The 23480-nt window shown below is 41.5% G+C and overlaps 1 protein-coding gene across 1 annotated transcript; it reads right to left on the bottom strand.

The window, feature by feature from the left end:
* Nucleotides 1–14218: 14218 nt before the first annotated feature.
* LOC100282385 (ubiquitin carboxyl-terminal hydrolase 6) lies at nucleotides 14219–22857 on the bottom strand. The gene is made up of 18 exons (NM_001368950.1): nucleotides 22769–22857; nucleotides 19416–19561; nucleotides 19285–19320; nucleotides 19071–19178; nucleotides 18401–18501; nucleotides 18192–18318; nucleotides 17547–17606; nucleotides 17392–17456; nucleotides 17189–17242; nucleotides 16297–16405; nucleotides 15812–15900; nucleotides 15669–15738; nucleotides 15422–15502; nucleotides 15261–15335; nucleotides 15075–15123; nucleotides 14753–14872; nucleotides 14592–14666; nucleotides 14219–14513 (listed from the first exon to the last, which is right to left on the bottom strand). The coding sequence occupies exons 1-18, from the start codon at nucleotides 22776–22778 to the stop codon at nucleotides 14452–14454; spliced, it is 1437 nt and encodes a 478-aa protein (NP_001355879.1). The 5' UTR covers nucleotides 22779–22857; the 3' UTR covers nucleotides 14219–14451.
* Nucleotides 22858–23480: the final 623 nt, after the last annotated feature.

Raw genomic sequence — 23480 nt, 5'->3', positions numbered from 1 at the left:
TTATATTTCTAACGCTAACCCGGCTTGTAGTTGTGATTAATTTTGTAAATTTCAGTTTCGCCCTATTCACCCCCCCTCTAGGCGACTTACACATGCCAAGCAGGAAAGCAAGTTGGTGTTCATCATCCACAAAAGAACATCATGACGACCGACAGGCCGCTTGAGCTACTCCACATGGATCTATTCGGCCCGATCGCTTACATAAGCATCGGCGGGAGTAAGTATTGTCTTGTAATTGTGGATGACTATTCTCGCTTCACTTGGGTGTTCTTTTTGCAGGAAAAATGTCAAACCCAAGAGACCTTGAAAGGATTCTTGAGATGGACTCAAAATGAGTTCGGCTTAAGGATCAAAAAGATTAGAAGCGACAATGGAACGGAGTTCAAGAACTCTCAAATTGAAGGCTTCCTTGAGGAGGAGGGCATCAAGCATGAGTTCTCTTCTCCCTACACGCCACAACAAAATGGTGTAGTGGAGAGGAAGAATAGAACTCTACTTGACATGGCGAGGACCATGCTTGATGAGTACAAGACACCGGATCGGTTTTGGGCTGAGGCGATTAACACCGCCTGCTACTCCATCAACTGGTTATATCTACACCGAATCCTCAAGAAGACATCATATGAACTCCTCACCGGTAAAAAGCCCAATGTTTCATATTTTAGAGTCTTTGGTAGCAAATGTTTTATTCTTGTTAAAAGAGGTAGAGAATCTAAATTTGCTCCTAAGGCTGTAGAAGGCTTTTTACTTGGTTATGACTCAAACACAAGGGCATATAGAGTCTTTAACAAGTCCACTGGACTAGTTGAAGTTTCTTGTGACATTGTGTTTGATGAGACTAACGGCTCTCAAGTAGAGCAAGTTGATCTTGATGAGCTAGATGATGAAGAGGCTCCATGCGTCACGCTAAGGAACATGTCTATTGGGGATGTGTGTCCTAAGGAATCCGAAGAGCCTCCACAAGCACAAGATCAACAACCTTCATCTTCCATACAAGCATCTCCATCAACCCAAGATGAGGATCAAGCTCAAGGTGATGAAAATGAAGATCAAGAAGATGAGCCACCTCAAGAGGAGGACAATGATCAAGGGGGAGATGCCAATGATCAAGACAAGGAAGATGATCAGGGTCCTAGACCGCCTCACCCAAGAGTCCACCAGGCGATTCAAAGAGATCACCCCGTGAACACCATCTACGGCGATATTCATAAGGGGGTAACCACTCGATCTCGAGTCGCTCATTTTTGTGAACATTACTCTTTTGTTTCCTCTATTGAGCCACACAGGGTAGAGGATGCACTTAAAGATTCGGATTGGGTGCTGGCGATGCAAGAGGAGCTCAACAACTTCACGAGGAATGAGGTATGACATTTAGTTCCACGTCCTAACCAAAATGTTGTAGGAACCAAGTGGGTATTCCGCAACAAGCAAGATGAGCATGGTGTGGTGACAAGGAACAAAGCACGACTTGTGGCCAAGGGATATTCACAAGTCGAAGGTTTGGATTTTGGTGAAACCTATGCACTCGTAGCTAGGCTTGAGTCAATTCGTATATTACTTGCCTATGCTACTTACCATGGCTTTAAGTTATATCAAATGGACGTGAAGAGTGCCTTCCTCAATGGACCAATCAAGGAAGAGGTCTATGTTGAGCAACCTCCTGGCTTTGAAGATAGTGAGTATCCTAACCATGTATATAAACTCTCTAAGGCGCTTTATGGGCTCAAACAAGCCCCAAGAGCACGGTATGAATGCCTAAGATATTTTCTTATCACTAATGGCTTCAAAGTCGGCAAGGCCTATCCTACTCTCTTTACTAAAACTATTGCAAAAGATTTGTTTGTATGCCAAATTTATGTTGATGATATTATATTAAGGTCTACTAACAAGTCTACATGTGAAGAGTTTAGTAGGATCATGGTTCAAAAATTTGAGATGTCTATGATGGGGGATTTGAAGTATTTTCTAGGATTTCAAGTGAAGCAACTCCAAGAGGGCACCTTCATCAGCCAAACGAAGTACATTCAAGACATACTCACCAAGTTTGGAATGAAGGATGCCAAGCCCATCAAGACACCCATGGGAACCAATGGGCATCTCGACCTTGACATTGGAGGTAAATCCGTAGATCAAAAGGTATACCGGTCGATGATAGGATCTTTACTTTACTTATGTGCATCTCGACCGGATATTATGCTTTCTGTATGCATGTGTGCAAGGTTCCAAGCCGATCCTAAGGATGTTCACCTTAGGGCCATGAAAAGAATCTTGAGATATTTAGTTCATACTCCTAAGTTTGGCCTTTGGTACCCCAAGGGATCCTCTTTTGATTTATTAGGATATTCAGATGCTGATTGGGCAGGGTGTAAAATTGATAGGAAGAGCACATCAGGGACTTGTCAGTTTCTGGGGAGATCACTGGTGTCTTGGGCTTCAAAGAAACAAAACTCAGTATCTCTTTCTACCGCCGAAGCTGAGTATATTGCCACAGGTCATTGTTGCGCGCAATTGCTTTGGATGAGGCAAACCCTCAAGGACTATGGCTACAAATTTAGTGAAGTCCCTCTCCTATGTGATAATGAGAGTGCAATCCGCATGGCGGATAATCCCGTTGAACACAGCCGCACTAAGCACATAGCCATTCGGTATCACTTTTTGAGAGATCACCAACAAAGGGGGATATCGAGATAGCCTATATTAACACCAAAGATCAATTAGCCGATATCTTTACCAAGCCACTAGATGAGAAAATCTTTACCAAACTTAGGAATGAGCTAAACATTCTTGATTCTCAGAATTTTGATTGATACTTTGCACACATAGCTCATTTATATACCTTTGATCATATCTCTTTTATGTCTATGACTAATGTATTTTCAAGTGTAATCTTATGCTTAGTCATAGATTTGAAAGGGAAATGGAGTATTCAGCAAAGACGACGCTTCCACTCATCTCCATCGATATTATCTACTCTTTGCCGGTATTCCGCCATCTCTCCACATTGGTATAATCTTCACTCATATTTATTTGTTTGCCAAAGTGGGAGAAAATGTTAAAAGGGCTTATATTTCACTCACAAGTATCCGTTTTTGGCGATTCATGCCAAAGGGGGAGAAAGTATTAGCCCAAAGCAAAAGGACCGCACCACCACCAACGAATTTTAAAAATGAAGTTTTCAAATTAGTATCTTAATGTGTTTTCAAAAGGGGGAGAAAGTTCTAGTATCTTCAAAATTTTGTAAAACCTTCTTGAACACTAAGAGGAGAATTTCATTAAGGGGGAGTTTTGTTTAAGTCAAAGGAAAAGCATTTGAAACAGGGGGAGAAAATTTCAAAATCTTGAAAATGCTTCTTTCAATCTTATCCATATACCTTTGACTATTTGCAAAAAGTTTTTGAAAAGAATTTTACAAAGAATTTGCAAAAACAAAACTAGTGGTGCAAGCGTGGTCCAAAATTTTAATTAAGAAGAAAACAATCCATGCATATCTATTGAAATAATTATATTGGTTTCAATTCCAAGTAACCTTTGCACTTACCTTATGCAAACTAGTTCAATTCTGCACTTTTATATTTTCTTTGGTTTGTGTTGGCATCAATCACCAAAAAAGGGGAGATTGAAAGGGAAATAGGGTCAAACCTTTTTCCTAAATGATTTTGGTGGTTGAATTGCCCAATACAAATAATTGGACTAACTAGTTTGCTCTAGATTATATGTTCCACAGGTGCCAAAGGTTCACATCAAACCAATACAAAGTTAAAAGAAAGGGTTCAAAACAAAGGAGCAAAGAAAATCGAAGGCTGCCCTGGTCTGGCGCATCAGACTGTCCGGTGCACCACCGGACAGTGTCCGGTGCACCAAGGAGAATCACTCTGAACTTGCCACCTTCGGGTTTCTGGAAATTGCTCTCCGCTATAATTCACCGGACTGTCCGGTGTGCCAGCAGGAGCAACGGCTAGCGCGCCAACGGTCGTCTGCAAAAGGTGAACAGTGAGCTACAGTGCACGGACATCGCGCGCAGGAGTCAGAGTAGGCACAGAAGGCGCACCGGACAGTGAACAGTGACTGTCCGGTGCACCACCGGACTGTCTGGTGGCCCAGCTGTCAGAAGCTCCAACGGTCGAACCCTAACGGTTGGGTGACGTGGCTGGCACACTAGACTGCCGGTGCGCCCGTCGACAGCAGAGTTCCCCAACGACCACTTTGGTGGTTGGGGCTATAAATACCCCCCAACCACCACACTTCAAGGCATCCAAGTTTTCAGCCATTGCATTCAATACAAGAGCTCTAGACTTCACTCCAAGACACAAATAAGAGATCAAATCCTCTCCCAAGTCCAAAGTTCACTCCAATCAAATAGTGACTAGTGAGAGAGAGACATTTGTGTTCATTTGAGTTCTTGCGCTTGGATCACTTTTCTTCTTCCTTCTTTCTTGTTCCTAAGTCATTTGTAATCAAAGCAAGAGACACCTAGTTGTGGTGGTCCTTCTGGGGACTTAGTGTCCCGATTGATTGAGAAGAGAAGCTCACTCGGTCTAGGTGACCGTTTGAAAGAGGGAAAGGGTTGAAAGAGACCCGGTCTTTGTGACCACCTCAACGGGGAGTAGGTTTGCAAGAACCAAACCTCGATAAAACAAATCACCATGTCACACTCGTCATTTGCTTGTGATTTGTTTTCGCCCTCTCTTTCGGACTCGATTTTATTTCTAACGCTAACCCCGGCTTGTAGTGTGTGCTTAAGTTTATAATTTTCAGATTCCGCCTATTCACCCCCCTCTAGGTGACTTTCATCCTTTCTGTAGTCTTGTTTTGGCTTCTCTCAGGACTCCCATGGAAGGCTTCTTCTCGGGTGGATCCACTATGTTGTGTAGAGTCCCTTCTTCGTCTGATATGCATGAGATGGTTTCGAAGCAGAACATAGCCCCTAGGCTGAGAGTGATCTTGTTCTTGAAGTTGATGGCCATTGAGCTAACTTTGATCAACGACACACCCCTACCTGGCGTGCTAGCTATCGGCGTCTAGTGTCCGACCGCACACCCGGGGATACCCTCGTGGTGCTTTTGGGTAGGACGGTGTTGCTGATCGTAGCTCGATAGTTCATGCTAGGAGCACGAGAGAGAGAGAGAAAGAGAGAGATGGGCGATTTTTTGCAGGTTCGGGCCACTTTGAGAGGCGTAATACCCTACTTCCTGGGGTGGCTTTATATACGTGGTGTGTTACAAGTGGTGTCTCCCGAACGGAGAGGTGCTAATGAGATGAAAATGATTGGGTTCCCCCTAAGCCTTATATACACGACCATGGGACACTCCCTACGCACACGCTGATCACACTCTTCCGGCTTATCTCCTAGCAAATAGCGAACTAACTTAGCTTATCTTAAGGAAAACCTGACATCTGCGTCCTGATCTATCTCTGGCGATTGAGGGCGTCGGACGCGGGAAAAACGGGCGGCTCCCTTAAGATTACGCATAATCTACGGACGATCCGAGCACGAGCTCATTGCCTTCTTGGGTCGGCCCATTTTAATTGTAGTCTTTGTCCGGCCCACTATGAGACGACCTTGTGGGGTGACTTGGTCTGTGGCCCCACGCAAGTGTTTTTGCCCTCTAGTGGACCCGGGGGATATCTGTCCCCCACAGAGCTGTAATGGCTGTTAGCTAGTAACAAACGTCACTGATGGCGTCAATTTCTGGCTGGTTATAACAGTAGCTCTGATGGCGACCATTATTGTTCGTTGGTCTCTCTCCGTGCGTGCATATATGCGGAGGAGGTGAGGCTGCTCCTGGTGACGACAGCATGTACGAGCACCAAACAGTCTCAGATGCGTTGTACACAGCCATTCACGTCACACCTTCTGCGAGCACAGAGAGTGTGGGAGAGCAGGCCGCCGAAATCGCCGTCCGTAGAGCTACACTTGCACGGGTGGGCGGGTGATCAGTTTTTTGGGGAGCATACTCATGACTGCTCGCTTCGTCCGCTCGACCAACGTTGATCAGGTTCCTCATTGCCGACGCCATTCAAGGGACTGCACTGCGTACATCTGCCTGCATCGACTGCGTATGACTATATCGAACATACACACGAGATGTCTCGTGTGAATGGAGCCACTGATGCATTGAGCATTGGTCCCTCCGTAGGGTACACTCTGTTCTTAGTATTTATACATATTTTACTGTTGTTTACTGCTTATGTGAGTAGTGATACACATATGCACGTACATGTCATCACATGCATCACTATGGTTTTTTGGATTAAATTAAAATTGAAAATACCTATTTCTCCAACAATCCAAAAACCTGATATTAGGCATTTTTTAGTGGTTTTGCTGATGCGTTAAAACCAAGTGAACCTTTTGATGGGACATTTTACAAATGATGGCGTAGTAAGATGATACTGTGGTTGACTGCAATGAACTGCTATTACGCCGCACAGGGGAAACCCGAACAGTTCACCCCTGAAGAGAAGAGAATGTTCAACGTTGTTGATAACCTGTTTCGAGGCGCCGTGATTGGCGCTCTTGCCAACAAGTATGTTGATTCTTATCTAATGTGTACATCTGCAAAAGAGTTATGGGATGCATTGGATGAGAATTTCGTTGTTTCTGATGCTAGTAGCGAGTTGTACATCATGGAGCAGTTGTTTGACTACAAGATGGTTGAGAATCATCCTTTAGTCGAACAGGCTCATGAAATACAGGCACTGGCTAAGGAACTCGAACAGTTCTCATGTGTCTTGCCTGACAAGTTCGTGGCTGGCGGTATTATCGCTAAGCTGCCACCTTCTTGGATGGATTTTGCTTCCACTCTAAAACATAAGAGACAAGAGTTTAGCGTGGCTGAGCTTATTGGTTCTCTTGATGTTGAGGAGAGGGCGAGAGCAAAGGACACTCGAAGAAAAGGAGTTGAGACTTCTAGTGTCAATATGGTGCAAAAGAAGAACTCCAGTGTGTCACATAATAATAAAAAGAAGAACAATCAACAGAATGCCATGAAGCCCAAGCAGGCAACCTCGTTTAAAAGGAAGAACAAAGGAGCTGGTTGCTTTGTTTGTGGGAGTACTGATCACTGGGCAAGCTCTTGTCCAGACCGCAAATTTAAGCAAGAGAGAAAACCAGCTCAAGAGAAGAAAACAAGAAACATGATTGTTAGCGAGAATGCAGAAGGAACATCGGGGTATGGTAATCTTTTACCCGTTGTTATTTCAGTGTGTCAATCCCCCTTAGTGGTGGGCTGACGTTGGTGCTAACATTCATGTGTGTGCTAATATTTATTTGTTTTCTTCTTATCAGTGAAAAGGGGCTGGAGCCTTGCTGATGGGAAACGGATTACATGCGTGTGTTCTTGGCGTTGGTACAGTCATTCTGAAGTTTACTTCGGGAAAGGTAGTGCTATTGAAGAACATGTAGCATGTCCCCTCCATAAAAAAGAATCTTGTTAGTGGTTCACTTTTATGTCGAGATGGCTATAAACTTGTAGTCGAGTCTAATAAATGCATATTGTCAAAGTATGTGACATTTGTTGGAAAAGGTTATGACAGTGGAGGCTTGTTCCGCTTATCCTTGCATGATGTGTGTATTAAGTTTCATAACAATGTGATTTCGAATGAGTCGTATATTTGGCATGCACGACTTTGTCACATCAATTTTGGTTGTCTCGCGGTTAGCAAATTTAAATTTAATCCCAAAATTTGATTTAGTCAAAGGTTCTAAGTGCTAGGTGTGCGTGCAATCTAAGCAACCTCGCAAGCCTCATAAGGCTGTGGAGGCGAGGAACTTGGCACCACTAGACTTAATACATTCTGATCTATGTGAGATGAATGGAATATTGACTAAAAGAGGCAAGCAATATTTTATCACTTTTATCTATGATTCTACTAGATTTTGTTATGTGTATCTCTTAAAATCAAAAGACGAAGCTTTACATTATTTTAAGACCTACAAAGCTGAAGTTGAAAATCAACTCAAGAGGAAAATTAAACGGTTAAGGTCTGATCGTGGTGGAGAATATTTTCAGGTGATTTTTCTAGTTTTTGTGTGGAACATGATATTATTCATGAGAGGACACCGCCATACTCACCACAATCCAATGAGGTTGCTGAGAGAAAGAATCATACTCTAACTGATTTGATTAATGTCATGTTAGAGACTTCGGGACTATCTAAGGAATGGTGGGGTAAGGCGATCTTGATAGCGTGTCATGTCTTGAATAAAGTTTCCACAAAGAACAAAGAAATCACACCATACAAGGAATGGGAAAAGAGGAAATTAAATTTCTCCTATTTGCGCACCTGGGGTTGTTTGGCTAAAGTGAATGTGCCAATTAACAAGAAATGCAAATTAGGACCGAAAATTGTTGATTGTGTTTTCCTTGGATATGCTTTCCATAGCATTGGATATAGGTTATTAATTATAATCTCTAGAGTAGCGGACATGTAGGTTGGTACTATTATGGAGTCCAGAGATGCTACGTTTTTTAGGACGAATTTTCCATGAAAGCTACACATGACATGTCTAATGGTGAAGCAACGATACCCCATGAGCATTTTATTCTGGTAGAACACACTAAGGAATCCCATATACATAATCCTGTGGAAGATGACAATGTATCAACTCGAAAGAGTAAGAGACCAAGGATTGCAAAGTCCTTTGGTGATGATTACATTGTATATCTTGTGGATGACACCCCAAGTACCATTGAAGAGGCATATTCCTCTCCTGATGCTGACTTTTGGAAGGAAGCAATAAGGAGTGAGGAATCTATTATGTCTAATGCAACTTGGGAGGTCGTTGAGCGTCCTTATGGGTGTAAGCCCATTGGGAGTAAATGGGTGTTCAAGAAAAATCTTAGGCCTGATGGTACTATTGAAAGGTATAAGGCGAGGCTTGTAATTAAAGGCTATTCATAGAAGGAAGGCGAGGATTTATTTGATACTTATTCACCTATGGCTCGATTGACCACAATTCGTGTGCTACTTTCTCTGGCTGCCTCTCATGGTCTTCTCGTCCATCAAATGGATGTTAAGACAGCATTCCTAAATAGAGAGCTAGATGAGAAAATCTACATGGAGCGGCCAGCTGGGTTTGTAGCAAACGGTCAAGAAGGCATGGTGTGTAAGTTATTGAAATCTTTATATGCCCTAAAACAAGCACCTAAGCAATGGCATGAAAAGTTGAAAGGGAAATGTGCCTTTGGGCAATTTCCATTATGTTTTGGTGATTAAGTGCCCAACACATTTAAATGAGCCCTCTTGTGGTAAATCAAGAGAAAAGTGATAATCAAAGCAAAGGTATGATTCTAGACTTAGTATATTGGTTTTTGTGTACTAATATATTTGTCTAAGTGCTGGAATCAGAGAAAAGAGAAGAAGAAAAGAACTTGGCTCGAAGCAGCTAAGACTCAGCGCAGTCTGGCACACCGGACTGTCCGGTGGTGCACTGGACAGTGTCCGGTGCGCCAGGCCAGCCTCCGGTGAACAGGCCACTCTCGAGAACTGACGACGGTGTACGGCTATAATTCACCGGACTGTCCGGTGGTGCACCAGACTGTCCGGTGAGCCGTCTGCGGCGAAGTCGTCGCTCTCGGGAATCGTTCAACGGCGTATGGCTAAAATTCACCGGACTGTCCGATGAGCCAACGGTCGACTGCGCCAACGGTCGGTCGCGCAATCCGCGCGTGACGCGTGGGCACGCCAACGGTCGACAGGGGGCACCGGACTGTCCGGTGTGCACCGGACTGTGTCCGGTGCGCCAATGGCTACAATTCTGCAACGGTCGGTTGTGCCATTTTAGGAAGGACATCTGCACCGGACCATGAACAGTGCATGTCCGGTGGTGCACCGGACTGTCCGGTGCGCCACACAACAGAAGGCAAGAATTGCCTTCCCAGATTGCCTCCAACGGCTCCTAGCTGCCTTGGGGCTATAAAAGGGACCCCTAGGCGCATGGAGGAGTCAACCAAGCATTCCTTGATCATCTCTAAGCACCAAGACTCCATTCTCGCGCATTTGATTCTTTGTGATAAGTGACTTGAGCTCTAGTTGAGTAGAGAACTCCCCGCATTGTGTTGTGAGCTCAAGTTGTGGCTTGTGTGCGTGTTTGTGTTCGTGCTTTGAGTCTTGTGTGTGTTGCTCTCCCCTCCCTTACTTCCGTGCATCTTTGTGATCATCAATTGTAAGAGCGAGAGGCTCCAAGTTGTGGAGATTCCTCGCGAACGGGAGATAGTAAAAGAAAGGAAAACACCGTGGTATTCAAGTTGATCATTGGATCACTTGAAAGCGGTTGAGTGCAACCCTCGTCCATTGGGACGCCACAACGTGGAGTAGGCAAGTGCTACTTGGCCGAACCACGGGATAAATCATCATGTCTCTTGTGCCTGTTTTCTTCGTGACCATTGTGTTCCACAAGAGCTCGGTCCTTAGCCACTTGTTTCTATTGAGCTAACACTTAACCAAGTTTTTGTGGCTACAAGTGTTTGATTTTTACAGGATCACCTATTCACCCCCCTCTAGGTGCTCTCAAAAGTTCGATAGAACTTTGACACCTGTCGGCTTTGTTGTGAACGAAGCAGATAAATGTATATACTATCGGTATGGTGGGGCGAGGGAGTAATTTTATGCCTGTATGTTGATGACATTATAATCTTGGGGACGAGTCTTGATGTGATTAAAGAGACAAAAGACTTTCTGTCTAATAATTCTGAAATGAAAGATTTGGGAGAAGCTGATGTTATTCTTAATATTAAGCTACTGATAGAAGGCAATGGTGGGATCACACTAGTGCAATCCCATTATGTGGAAAAGGTTTTGAGTCGCTTTGGTTATAGCGAATGTGAACCTGCACCAACACCTTATGATCCTAGTAAGCTTTTGAAGAAAAATCGAAGGATGTCTAGGGATCAATTTAGATATTCCCAAATAATTAGTTCACTCATGTACTTAGCTAGCACTACGAGGCCTGACATCTCGTTTGCTGTGAGTAAACTTAGCCGGTTTGTTTCAAATCCGGGAGATGATCACCAGCATGCTCTTGAGAGAGTTCTACGCTATCTAAAAGGTACTATGAGTTTAGGCATCCATTATACCGGTACCCAACAGTACTAGAGGGTTATTGTGATGCAAATTGGATATCTGATGCTGATGAGATATATGCCACAAGTGGATATGTGTTTTCACTTGGAGGTGGCGTTGTTTTATGGAAGTCTTACAAGCAGACTATCTTAACGAGGTCGATTATGAAAGCAGAACTCACAACATTAGATACCGCTTCAGTTGAGGATGAGTGGCTTCGTGAACTCCTTATGGATTTACCGGTGGTTAAAAAACCTGTGCCGCCTATTTCTATGAACTGTGATAATCAGACTATGATAATCAAGATAAACAGTTCTAAAGAGGCGTTTAAAATATGTCAGGAAATTGGGAAACTTTAGAGTAATAGCGTTGGACTATGTCCATACGTCTAAAAATCTGACATATCAATTTACTAAGTGGCTATCACGTAGTGTGATAGATAGTGCATCGAGTGAGATGGGCCTGAGACCCACCTAAGGGCTTGTTCGGTTAGCTCTCAATCCATGTGGATTGAGTGGGATTGGATGGGTTTAAATCCCAAGCAAGTCAAAGTTCTTTTAAATTTTTTCTAATCCCATCCAATCCATATATAATGGGAATAACCGAACAAGGCCTAAAGTTTATCATAGTGGTAACCTGTTCTATGTGATCGGAGATCCCGTGAATTAGAATGGTGAAACAAGCTAGTGGTAGATTGAGAGGAAAGACCCTTAATAAGGTTTATTTCATATGCACATCTTTCTTTACTTACTGTAAGGTAGGTTGGTGTTTACACCTTAATATGTTCTAAGTGGCTTTGTGAAGCAAAGATGTTGTCCTACAGAACATCTTTAGAGGGTGTTCATAAACAGTCACAATTTATGAGATATGTGTGGTCTTTAGATACCCATGAAAGGCTATGGAGTTTGACTTATATGCTCCAACCAGAGAGGATGCGCTCGACAATCTAGTACTAGTAAAGAGTTTAGATGAAACTTATTCCACGCAAAACTGCCAATTCAAGGCCTAGTTCATTGTGTAGTTGTGGTCAAGCGTAGTCTAGATTTTAGGTGGATGTTTAACTTAACAGTCTCCATCGAAACACCAGTATATCAAACGTTTGAGATGATGAGAGCATTTTAGTGTGACTTAACATTTGGTGGAGATTGTTGAATTAATGTGGGTCTGGCCTAAATTAATATTCAATAATAGTCAATGTTAAAGGTCCACTTTAATGCTATGGTGTACTAGTACTTTAGTACCATACCGGAAGTTCAAGTGATAATTCAACCAACTTAAATAGATGGACCATTGCTGCATCTATTGAGAAGATGAGAAAGGGATGAAGGACTGCCACACGAGCGCGCGTCGCCGACCGGGTCGAGCCAAGGCCGTGGTAGATCAGACCATGGTCCGAATATTCCTTACTCTGGTGGCGACCGTTAGTATCCGTTGGCCTCCCTCTGTGCGTGTATATATACGAAGGAGGTGGGGCTGCTTCCGGTGACGACAGCACGTACGAACACCAAACAGTCTCAGATGCGTTGCACACAGCCATTCTCGTCCCACCTTCTGCGAGCATAGAGAGTGTGAGAGCGTAGGCCTCCGAAATCGTCGTCCGCAGAGCTACACTTGCACGGGTGTGCGGGCGATCAGGTTTTTGGGGAGCGTACTCTCGACCGCTCGCTTCGTACGCTCGACTAACGCTGATCAGGTTCCTCGTCGCCGGCGCCGTTCGAGGGACTACACTGCATACATCTGCTTGCATCGACTGCGTACGACTACATCAAACATACATACGAGATGTCTCGTGTGAATGGAGCCACTAATGCATTGAGCATCGGTCCCTTAGACGAAGAGCGGTTTGGGGACATAGAAATAGATACACTGCTTGTATATGTTGATACAAACATTATAATAACCTACTAGGAAAGAAAATAGACTGCTTGTACACACGTACTAGTAAAATGCATGTGCGCTGCGATATCAAATAATCATATTTTATACCTATAAAAAATAAATTTAATATTAAAGTAAAGATAATGTCCGCATATCTAATATTAAACTGATAAGAATAAATATTGCACTTTATCTTAGTCAAAAAGTTAAGAAAAGTATAAGTTAAAAGGAGCTCGACCCCCTTTTTTTAATAGCTTGCTTGGTCGCTCGTTATGCTTCAGCTAGCTCTGAGTTGCATATGGCTTCATGTTGAGCTTCAATAGTTTCTCATAGTCTATCTATGGTGTAACGTACCATAAAATCAATTGCATCATAAAATTAATAGGACCAAGGAACCAACCACTGAGCTGACCATGAGTTGAAATGGGCTCGCGCACGCTTAACAGAGTTGATCGGGACCATGAGTTAAAATGGGCTCACGCACGCTTAACGGAGTTCATCGCCAGCAGTCTATAGCGCGTATCAACAAATATCCAGTCATTCAATATTATTAGGTTTACTTCAGCCATTTAAAGTTGAAGAGTTTACTTCAACGTACAACAAAAACAAATATTCAATTATTTAATATTTACTAAATAATTCATCGTATTAAAAAATTTATAAAGAATAAATATTCACCAATTTAAAGTTTACTTCAACCATTTAGAAATAAACATTCAATAATTCAAACTGATGATGGTGCTGCTGCGATGGATGAGTGGAGACTCGATAACAAGAAATTGCGGACATTGGGTTAGCGCGGGTCAACGTGGCGGTGGATTGGGCTAGATGCCTATATCGGAGCAAAGTTGGCTAATTGCACATGGGTAATAATGGTTCCAACAAAAGCTTAGCAGGACGCGCGAGCGACGCAGAGGAAACAGTTGGATGTGCTGACATGCAGGTGTGATTCAGTGGGATTTTAATTAGGCGGACTCCGCACACACGCCACTAATGCAAGCGTATGCTTATCTGATTCCAAAAGGAGTATGTAGCCTGATAACACATTGGATTTGGGAGGTCGGCTATGCCCTAAGTCTAAGTCTACTATGTAAATTATCTGAACTCAAGCATACCTATAGTTAAATTGAATTGAGTAATTGATAGAAATCAGAAAGTAAAGCTTGTGGTATAAACTTTTGTTTGTTACATAGGCTCTAGTTTTGATTTTTTTTTTTTAAATACACTATTATTAGGAAGACACGGATGAAACCACTTGGCGCAAATCAATCAGATTCACTGTCAAGGCAGAAGCTTTCCTCTGAATTTCTTTGTTCTATATTTTGACAACACAAAATGTACTAGATTTGAAATCCTAAAAATACATATCCCAGTGAATAATGGCCAACCGCATTGAAGCAAATTCGACAGTAACCACTTTACGAACTGGAAAAAATAATTACCATGATCACTCATGGGCAGAAAAACTAATGTTGCGTTCGCGGCACAGAAATGTAGAACCACTCCGGCCTAACTCTTCAACTCCGCCATGCGGGCTTTGTATAGGCAGATATAAGCCATGTGCCAGTCACCTGTATAGACAAACACTGGTCTGCGTTAAAATCGTTCATGACATAATATTTCATTTGACGTGTAAGACGGTTGCTCACCTCCACCAGATAGTTTCAAAATGTCTTCCTCCTTGCGGATGTTTGGGTTGTCATCATCAAACTCGATCCATTTTCCTGGTGGTCGATATGAAATTTCAGTGACTAATAATAAAGTGAAACAGTTGATTACCGTAACTAAGCTGTAATACTGATTGACTGACCGTCATCTTGCTTTACCCAGCCAACATAGTGGCCAGAGTCTGCACTTCTTCCCTTGTGTGTCAAGACAGCAACCAAATCATAGACGCCAGTTAATTGTTTCTTTGGTAGAGAAGACTCAGCTGCATTTAACACATGAGCAAACTAAGTTTAGAAGCTAGTAAGATAACACTAGCAGTGTCCTCGATCATTACAGCCTTACAGGTAGAGGGTCAAACTTTCTGGATCTTAAAAATATAATCCCAAGAAATAAAGTTTGACAACAAGGCAAGGCAATCGCACACTTCTATCATTACAAAATGAGGGCAGAAACAAACAACTTGCCTTTGTCAATGTCCATACTGGATGATTCCCCAGCGCTACTGGATGATCCCTGAAATGAAATGCCCTAATTGCATGACAATGGATTGAAGACCCAAACAGAAAGCTTAATGTGACAGTTGATCCATTTATTTCTTCACAGCTATTACTGATGATTCAATGATACCCTGAGTACAACACAACCATTACCTCATTTTCTTTAAAGCCGCTAGCTTTCCCTTGTGCTTTCAATCCAAACTTTGCATTTTCTGCATCTCTCAGCATCTTTACGTGCAAATTGAGCATCCAAAATCAATACTGGAACAATAATGTTGACAACTCAAAACTGAATAGTGAAAAGAGAAAGCTACCTGCCGAGGTGCTTGGAGTTTCTGTTTCAGTTCATCAGAGCAAAATTCATAAACATCCAATTCCAGTGGGTAATCAACTTTCTGTAAATTAAAAAAATCACAAAAGAGAAATACTTTAGCAAATAAGGTAAAACATGTCCAACTCCATACTAGTACAGACGAAAATGACAAGATTCCATACAAAACCCAGTTGCTATAATCATCAAATCATTGTTCAAGAGGAAGGGAATAGAACAAACTAACGTACTCGTAAAATCTTTGCCTTTTGGTTTGATTCCCTTTTCCAAAAGAAGCGAACGAACTGCACAGTCAAGTACCTAAAGGAAGGAATATTACTTTTTTTGCTGTATTAACGAGGACAAGTGAAATGCAAAGATTTAATGTACTTGCCTAGGCAGCTCATTTATTCTTGATTCTCTAGTATAAACTGCAGTTCGACCCAGTGTAGGTGAAGCTTTCTCAAGTTCTGTCTTCAAGCCCTGTACAAAGAAAATGTGAATGATTAAAATATTTCATCTTATGAAAATTCAGAAGGAAGTCTGTAGAAACTAATGTGACTGGACATGACAAGCAATATTCTATTTTACTCTCCCTTTCCCCTCAATACCCACATGGAAGAAACAAGAACAGCACAAAATGCAACAGCACCCAACTCCTTCAATGCATCAATAACAAAAAAAAGGTTCTTGGAGGTGATTGATCGTGTCACTTTCATTTTAGGAAAGAACGGAGGAGGCTGGTTATATTTGCAGGTTATTAACTAGATTGTCTAACTTCACTTTTACAAATTTGAAGTTTCAGATATATATACCTGAAAAAACATGCTATAAAACTTGGGATACAACATAGCATGGGAGCGGCACAACATTACTTACATGCTTAATTCCCTCATGAAGATGGTTCACATCTTGAGATATATGACACTTAAGGGAATATACTGATTCTGTCTCCATGCTCTCCTCACCACTTTCTGCACAGTGGACCCTGGAAAAAAAGCATTCATCAACAAATATCACAAGTTCACGGCGATCATTTCATATTTGTTACATACTTACATGAACACCCAATCTACCAGTTGTTATGACAAATACCAAATGGAAACAGAAGGACTGTTTGGTTTGTTGCCTAACTTGCCACACTTTAACTAACTTTTTCTGCCTAAGGTTAGTTCTTCAATACGAGCGACTAACCTTAGCCAAAGTGTGGCACAGTTAGCCGCGAACAAAACAGGCACAGAATACGGAACACCTACACAACAATTACTCGATGACAGCACTAAAACAATCATAAGTTCATAACAGGCTTTACAGGCACAGACGCCCATGTATTTGATATGCAGACATCAAAAGTATAGGAGGTGCAGTTTGTATCATTTACCGTTCTGGACATGCATTGGGAAATAATGTTTATTGTATTCAGCTAACAATTAGGTAAAGGCCAATTATAAACATAAAATAAGATACTGTTGTATGTTGGAACTGTCTGTGTACTGTTTAAGATATATAAAACAGGATAACTAGCCTTATGTCAGTATAGCAGGGTTCTTTTTGGTGTGTGTCTAATTAGCACATGGCACATCTCACATAATCTTTTGCTGGTTTGAACTGGACCTGTACCATATTTTTCTTCTATAATTATATGCTATTCTATGCACCTCTCCTGCCTGTTTGAGTAAAAAATAAACGGTCGCACCAAACTACAATTGTAGAACAAAAAGTAACATATACATATATAGGGCATATAATACAAGGGAGGGGGGGACAGAACCTGCTCACGAGATCTATCCCAAATAGTTGCTTCATCGGAAGAGCTGCAGATTCACTATAGAAAAAAAAAGTAGGCAAATAATTTTAGGCAAAGTAGCCAAACATTGCCATAAAAATTACAGGGAAGACAAAGATAATACGATAAATATAAATGGTTACAAGGTGAAGAGCCATTAGTTGACATTTTGACAACAAACAGGTTACCTTGAATCTGAGGTAAGAGTTTGAGAAAGCGTATACACCAACTGTGTCCAGCATTCTTCTGCATCCTGTATTTTTTAAAAAAGAAAAAAGATGAACAACATTACAGAAATTCAAGAGTAGATACAAACTCTTAATTGTAGGTGATTAGAAGGAACCTGTTGCATGTAGACATTATTATGCTGCTGTGCAAATTGCGGGTATTTTTTACGCAGTGTCTGCTCAAAACCAGACAAAAAAGAACTGTCAGTATTATACATTTGTTTATCCTCATGACCCCTCAAAATCTTCCAACCCACCAAACTAGATCACATAGTTAAGGTAAGGCAGGACTTCATAAAGCATACTGTTCCATAATCATGACAATATATACTGAGGAAATTAAGGTCCATATTTTCGTCAACTATCAAAACAGCAAAAGATTACTTGAAACACTAATCTATGTTCCCTCTATTTTTCAGATATTAGTGGTTGTTAGAATTTTTATAATAACCAATAACTATAAGGATATCCATGATCTTCAATGATGAGGTCTATCTATATTTTATTAGTAATAAAATGTAATATCTATCATGAGTCTATTTAAGCACAAATCTAATGATGTGGCACTAGTTTGCATAAACTAATAGTCAAATTCAAATGCCTGAATGAACAAACGCCATGGCCATTCACATTTTCAAGACCTTCATCTGACTCATAAAATTTCAAGGACAACAGTAACGAAATGAGCTCTTCTGCTCCAGAACTAAGAGAAAATATACTTTATTAGCCTAGATATAATAGCTTAATGATGGTGACCTCACCTGCAAGAATTGTAGAGGTGCAACAGGGCGAACACTTTGATCAAGATCACCAAAGGTATTACGAGTAGCAACAGTCAAATTATGAGAAGCTTGGTCAATGCCATTACCTCTTACAGTATCTGAATAGCTAGACAAGTAGAAAAGAATGATATCAAACACCAAACCGAAAGCCGCTTCAAAATTAATACATAGGAAATATTATGTTAAACCTTAGCAGCGCTGACTTCAGCTCTGGAACAGAATGCAGACATTGCAATGTGGAATTCATATAGCATGTATTCCCAAGGTTATAAAGACCAGCACTGTGACCCTAAATATTAGGACAACTCATTTCAGTAAAGATGATAAATACTAGCACCAAAAGGATAAAAAAAGGTAACATCATTGATATTGATCATAGAAACGACAAGATATGATTTCAATATTGCCAGCTAATCATGCGAGAAGAGACAATATATATCACAATCCACAAATTTAATAAAATTGGCTTGTGCATCGGGATGATATTACCTGTGCAAAGTTCCTACTCGATGCCCATTTAGACAGTTCTATGATAAATACATGAAAATCCCAAATTACTAGTTAAAGAATATGTTTAAGTTACCATCAGTCCAACACCCAATGCCATTGGAACATACAAAACATATGTTCCCATTTCATGTATGTCTCCAAAAAATGATAGTTTACTGAATTCAGGGATGGGGATCCCACCTATCGCCCAAAGTTGTAATGACAGATGTGCACAGGAAGCATACTGTCATGACGTGACACACGATCAGCTATGATTAACAAACTAACCATTCATTTGTTAGCAGATATGGTAATAAAGAACAAACTAAGAACAGGCAGCACATGCACAGAGTGGCATCTGGTATGTACCAGTGCAATCACTTGCTCTTCTTCTGGTAGATCCTCAACAAACACTGGACCTTTCTCCGGAGCTTTCACAATCTCATCAGCCGTGCCTATCATCATCAACTTTTGGCCCTGCAGAGCGCATTTCAAATTCAGTTCTATTTGAGGCAACTTAATACAGCATTTGAGCACTTGATACAACAAAATATGAGCACAGAAAATAAGCCAAGCATCTCACATCTTTCACTCCCAAAGTAGACCAATCTGCATCGTCCTGTATTATTGCACAGCAAACACGTCATCCAGTTATTACAATGTATGCATGCCCAATGGACAAATGAATCTATAAGCACTAACAAAATAGTTTACCTTCAATATTCCTCCCTTCACCATAATTTTTTGGCGTTCAGGTGGCACACCAGTTAGTGTGTACAACTGAGTCTTGAAAACAATCGGAGGCTGGCTAGTGTCAATCTCTATGCCTGGAAAGAGCTCCTTCTGCCATTTCACGCTTACTGGAAATCATTCAATAAACATTAAAATATGTCTGTACACACATGGAACTAATATTATGACATAACACAAAATTCTGGTGTTAAAACAGAAGCATATCTCCATTTATTAGAGATGGATAAAATTATCTTGCTTCTATGATTTGTAAATATATTAAGACAACTTGTAAAAAAATCAACAAGAAATTTCATAAAAAATGATTTATTGAGCACTGTAGCAAAACAAGTAGCTTATAGAGAATGCCAACTATTGCACCAGGACTATTCATATAGCATGATCCAGATAACAATATACCAAAAAAAAGCAAAAGAAAAAGAGCAAGGAACTCTTGAGAACAGATGCAATACTACAATAACAGAATTCTATACACAACTGCACTCAAGTGAATAAAGAACTTCAGCTTCCAAAAATGAATGTAAAACTTGCTGGTTTTCAAATTTTTAATAAATATAATAATAATGGAACACATAATTGTGTGGACAGGTGGAGCAATGAGCATTATACACTCAAAACATAAAAAATATACACTGGAAAACAAAGACATCAGGTTTGCAATTCAGACTATGTTTGCTATAGATGTCTTATATTTTTCAAGAATTTATCACATTCAGTGAGCCCTAGCAACAAGCCTAAGCACAAGTGGCATGGTTCCACTGAAGGACAGCGTACAAGGCCCAGTTGGCTGCTTTTGGTGTGTAGGGAAAAAATCATGGCATCAAAGAGAATACATTTAACACAATGCCTAAAATAGGAATTCAACCATTGACACCTACAACTTTGAGGCTAGAACTGAGCGCCACCCTCACCTACAACCACCACCTCTGTGCTTCAAAGCCTGAACACCATGATGCCACAGGGTTCCACATTGCAATTCCACCTAAATATCTTAGTCACGGTCACAGAGAATTGAGGTTCAGGACCTGATGCTAGTGCGGCCTTGTGCAGGTGACAAAAGGCAAATGCAGCATTCACCTCCACGAGAGATAGCAATGGGTACCCGAAACCCGGTGGATTTTTGCTCTATTAGGACATGGGTTTGGGCTAATTTCTCTACCCATGGGTTTATTAATGGGTTCAAATGAAAACCCATCAGGTATGTGGGCATGGGTTTGTTCTTCCACTACCCATACCGCAAACCTGGGTTTTTAAAACCCGCCTTAGAATCAACATAACTTACAAATATGTCTCATAATATTATTAATTGAATATGTTCTAGTTGAAATAAACTCCATGTAACAAAGTTTAAGCTAAAATTAGTTATCACATGTTTCTTTTATCCTGGCTTATTAATATACTAGCCAGTTGTCCGTGCTTTGCTACAGTTTTTATATATCATATAAATAGGTATTGAGATATTTATTAAATATAATTATTGCTTATTTCTAAACACTAAGGTTTGTGTGGTCTGGTGGTTAGCCCCAAATTTCTGGAGCAGTGGGCGTGGGTTTGAGTGCTTGCTCTACACTATTTTTATATAATTATTATTTATTTCTAAACAAACACTAAGGTACGTGTGGTCTGGTGGTAGCTACGTGGGCGGGATCGGGTGCTGGACAGGTGCAGTAGCTGGCTGCGCGGGCGCTGCAGTGAGCAGTCCACAAGGCAGTAGCTGAGAGAGCGTTGTGCGGGCGCTAAGCGTGGGATCCACAAGGCACGGCGCTGAGGCGGCGCGTATGGGGCGGGCCCAGAATGTCAGCGCCGAGGGTGAAGCCATGGTCGCACCAGGTGCCCACATTAGGTTCTTAATAGAGTAGTATAGATTGACTGTCATTTACATGATGAATTATTTTTTCATGTTGATGTTAGTGGGTATGGAAAACCCGTTAGGTACCCGAAACCCGCATGGACATGGGTTTGGGCAAAATTTTATACCCGTCATGGGTATAGGTTTTTTTGGCGAGCGTATTTTTCTTGTTGGGTATGGGTTTGGGCAAGTGATACCCAATGGGTTTTTACCCATTGTCATCTCTACATGAGCTAAATGTAGCCATACAACAATAAGTCACAGCATGCCTGCAAAAACAGAAACCCAAACAATGAAAACAAGGGATATTTTGTTGATTTGCTGGTATTATACAATATCAAAGCAAGTCGGAGTAGCTCAGGCTTATGTCGTCCATATCACCATTTTGGATGTGAGCCATAAACCATTGGTATAAGTGGTGGTGTGTTTAACACTTAGATTAAGCCACAAGCATCCAGAAATATGGGCAATAGGCACACAACTTTGCATGGCCACAGACAAAATTAGGTCCCTCCAAGCACTATGAATCAAAAAACACTTTGCAAGAGGGGACACACAACACATACAATTATTCTAGCCTAGTACCTATAGTCCCTCACTCCCTCTGTCCTTAAGTGATTAGGCTGCCTCCAACAGCACATGCTAAAAACCAGCCAAATCGCTAAATATAGAATAGATTCCCTCCCCTATACCCTCCAGCAAAATCCTTTACAGCGTCCCTTAAATATAAAGGATGTTCATCCTCTATATAGAGATTCTGTACCCTCTCCACTATCCATTTTAATGTTTTAAACAATAGATTAAGCAAAACTACAATATATATTAAACATTTGAGAGTATGACAAATATGTACGTTCAAAAAAAACTAGAGCAAAATATGTCTCTAATATAGTTATTCACGTATAGATTATGCTGCTGGAGAAAAATGAGATATAGAGGAGAAAATCTTTTATTGGAGGCTATAAAGGAGGGATATAGAGGAGTGATATAGAAAACGCTGAGAAGTGATATAGAGAAAGCTGAAGACACCCCATGGACCCAAAAGACACCAGAGCACACATTCGCATGCAGCAAAGGCAAATGCAGCAAGGGAGCCTAGGGCGCCATGTAGCGCCTCCGTGAGCGTGGAGTCTGCCATCCAGAACCAAACCCTATTTTCCCAAGCGAACTTCCGGAACCACCAAAACAATACCGAAGCAACCCGCGACGTTACGGCGCCACAACCGCAACCCATCCCCGCAATCCGATCCCTGAACTTCCCTCGACTAAGAGACAAATCGATTAATCGAACCGAGCAGGGGCCTTCTCCTCTCTCCACGGGCGCACACGGAGCACATATTCGTACAAAATAATAATAACCTACCGCCGATTCGAACCAGAACCGGAGGATGCGGGGGCGACGAGATCGATAGAGGGGGGGGGGGAGGATGGGGACGGAGGCGGAGGAGCGGAGAGAGGAGCTCACCGGTCGGCATGACGGCGGTGCGGTGACGTTGTGGAAACGGGGTTTACTTGCTGGAGGAGAAAGGAATGGGGGCAGCACAGGCACAGGCACAGGCACAGGCACAGGCAATTAAAGAGCCAACAGCGGACGGGCAGCCGATCTTTGATGAGTCTTTCCTACCCCGAGACCACGAGTCATTAATGTTTAATAATATAAGTTAGAGCATCTCCAAGAGACTGGCTAAATACATTGTCAAACTAAATTTTAGCTATTTAATAACAAAATGACTCTCTAACAGACTAGTCATTTAACTTGACAAGCTATCCGCCTCTCTAAATTAACTCCCTCACTAGCAACTCTCACTAGCCAAGCTAAATTCCATGTTAGAGAGTCTGTTGGAATGAGATGTTATATATAGAGTTTAATCTTTATGGAGAGACAAATAAAGAGTCAAATAGAGAGTTAAAAATAAAGAGTCTCTTGAAGTTGCTCTTAGGCTAATCACAGTAGTCATTTCATAACACTCTTTACAACACTGCTACATCATTAAGAGTGTTATAAAACTAAGAATAAAACAATGTCTCTCAATACTAAGAAATCTCATCATGTTGCTCATCATACTTATACTGTATGATTAGTTGCCCGTATCATTTTATTCTGTACCATCGTGTGCGTTGACTTTATGTAAGCTACTGTTTGGTTACATGTACGCGGGAGACGTGGCCTGCGCGAA

Source organism: Zea mays, chromosome 3 (assembly GCF_902167145.1).
Source record: "Zea mays cultivar B73 chromosome 3, Zm-B73-REFERENCE-NAM-5.0, whole genome shotgun sequence".
In the NCBI taxonomy this organism is placed as follows: domain Eukaryota; kingdom Viridiplantae; phylum Streptophyta; class Magnoliopsida; order Poales; family Poaceae; genus Zea; species Zea mays.
This window is presented reverse-complemented; position numbering and strand designations above follow the sequence as displayed.

Excerpts from the sequence above, each read along its gene's own strand:
- LOC100282385 (NM_001368950.1), bottom strand. Across the intron at positions 17,457-17,546 it reads ATAATGTCTACATGCAACAG|GATGCAGAAGAATGCTGGAC; the intron begins GTTCCTTCTAAT and ends TAAAAAATACAG. Across the intron at positions 14,667-14,752 it reads CTGGGTAAAGCAAGATGACG|GAAAATGGATCGAGTTTGAT; the intron begins GTCAGTCAATCA and ends ATCGACCACCAG.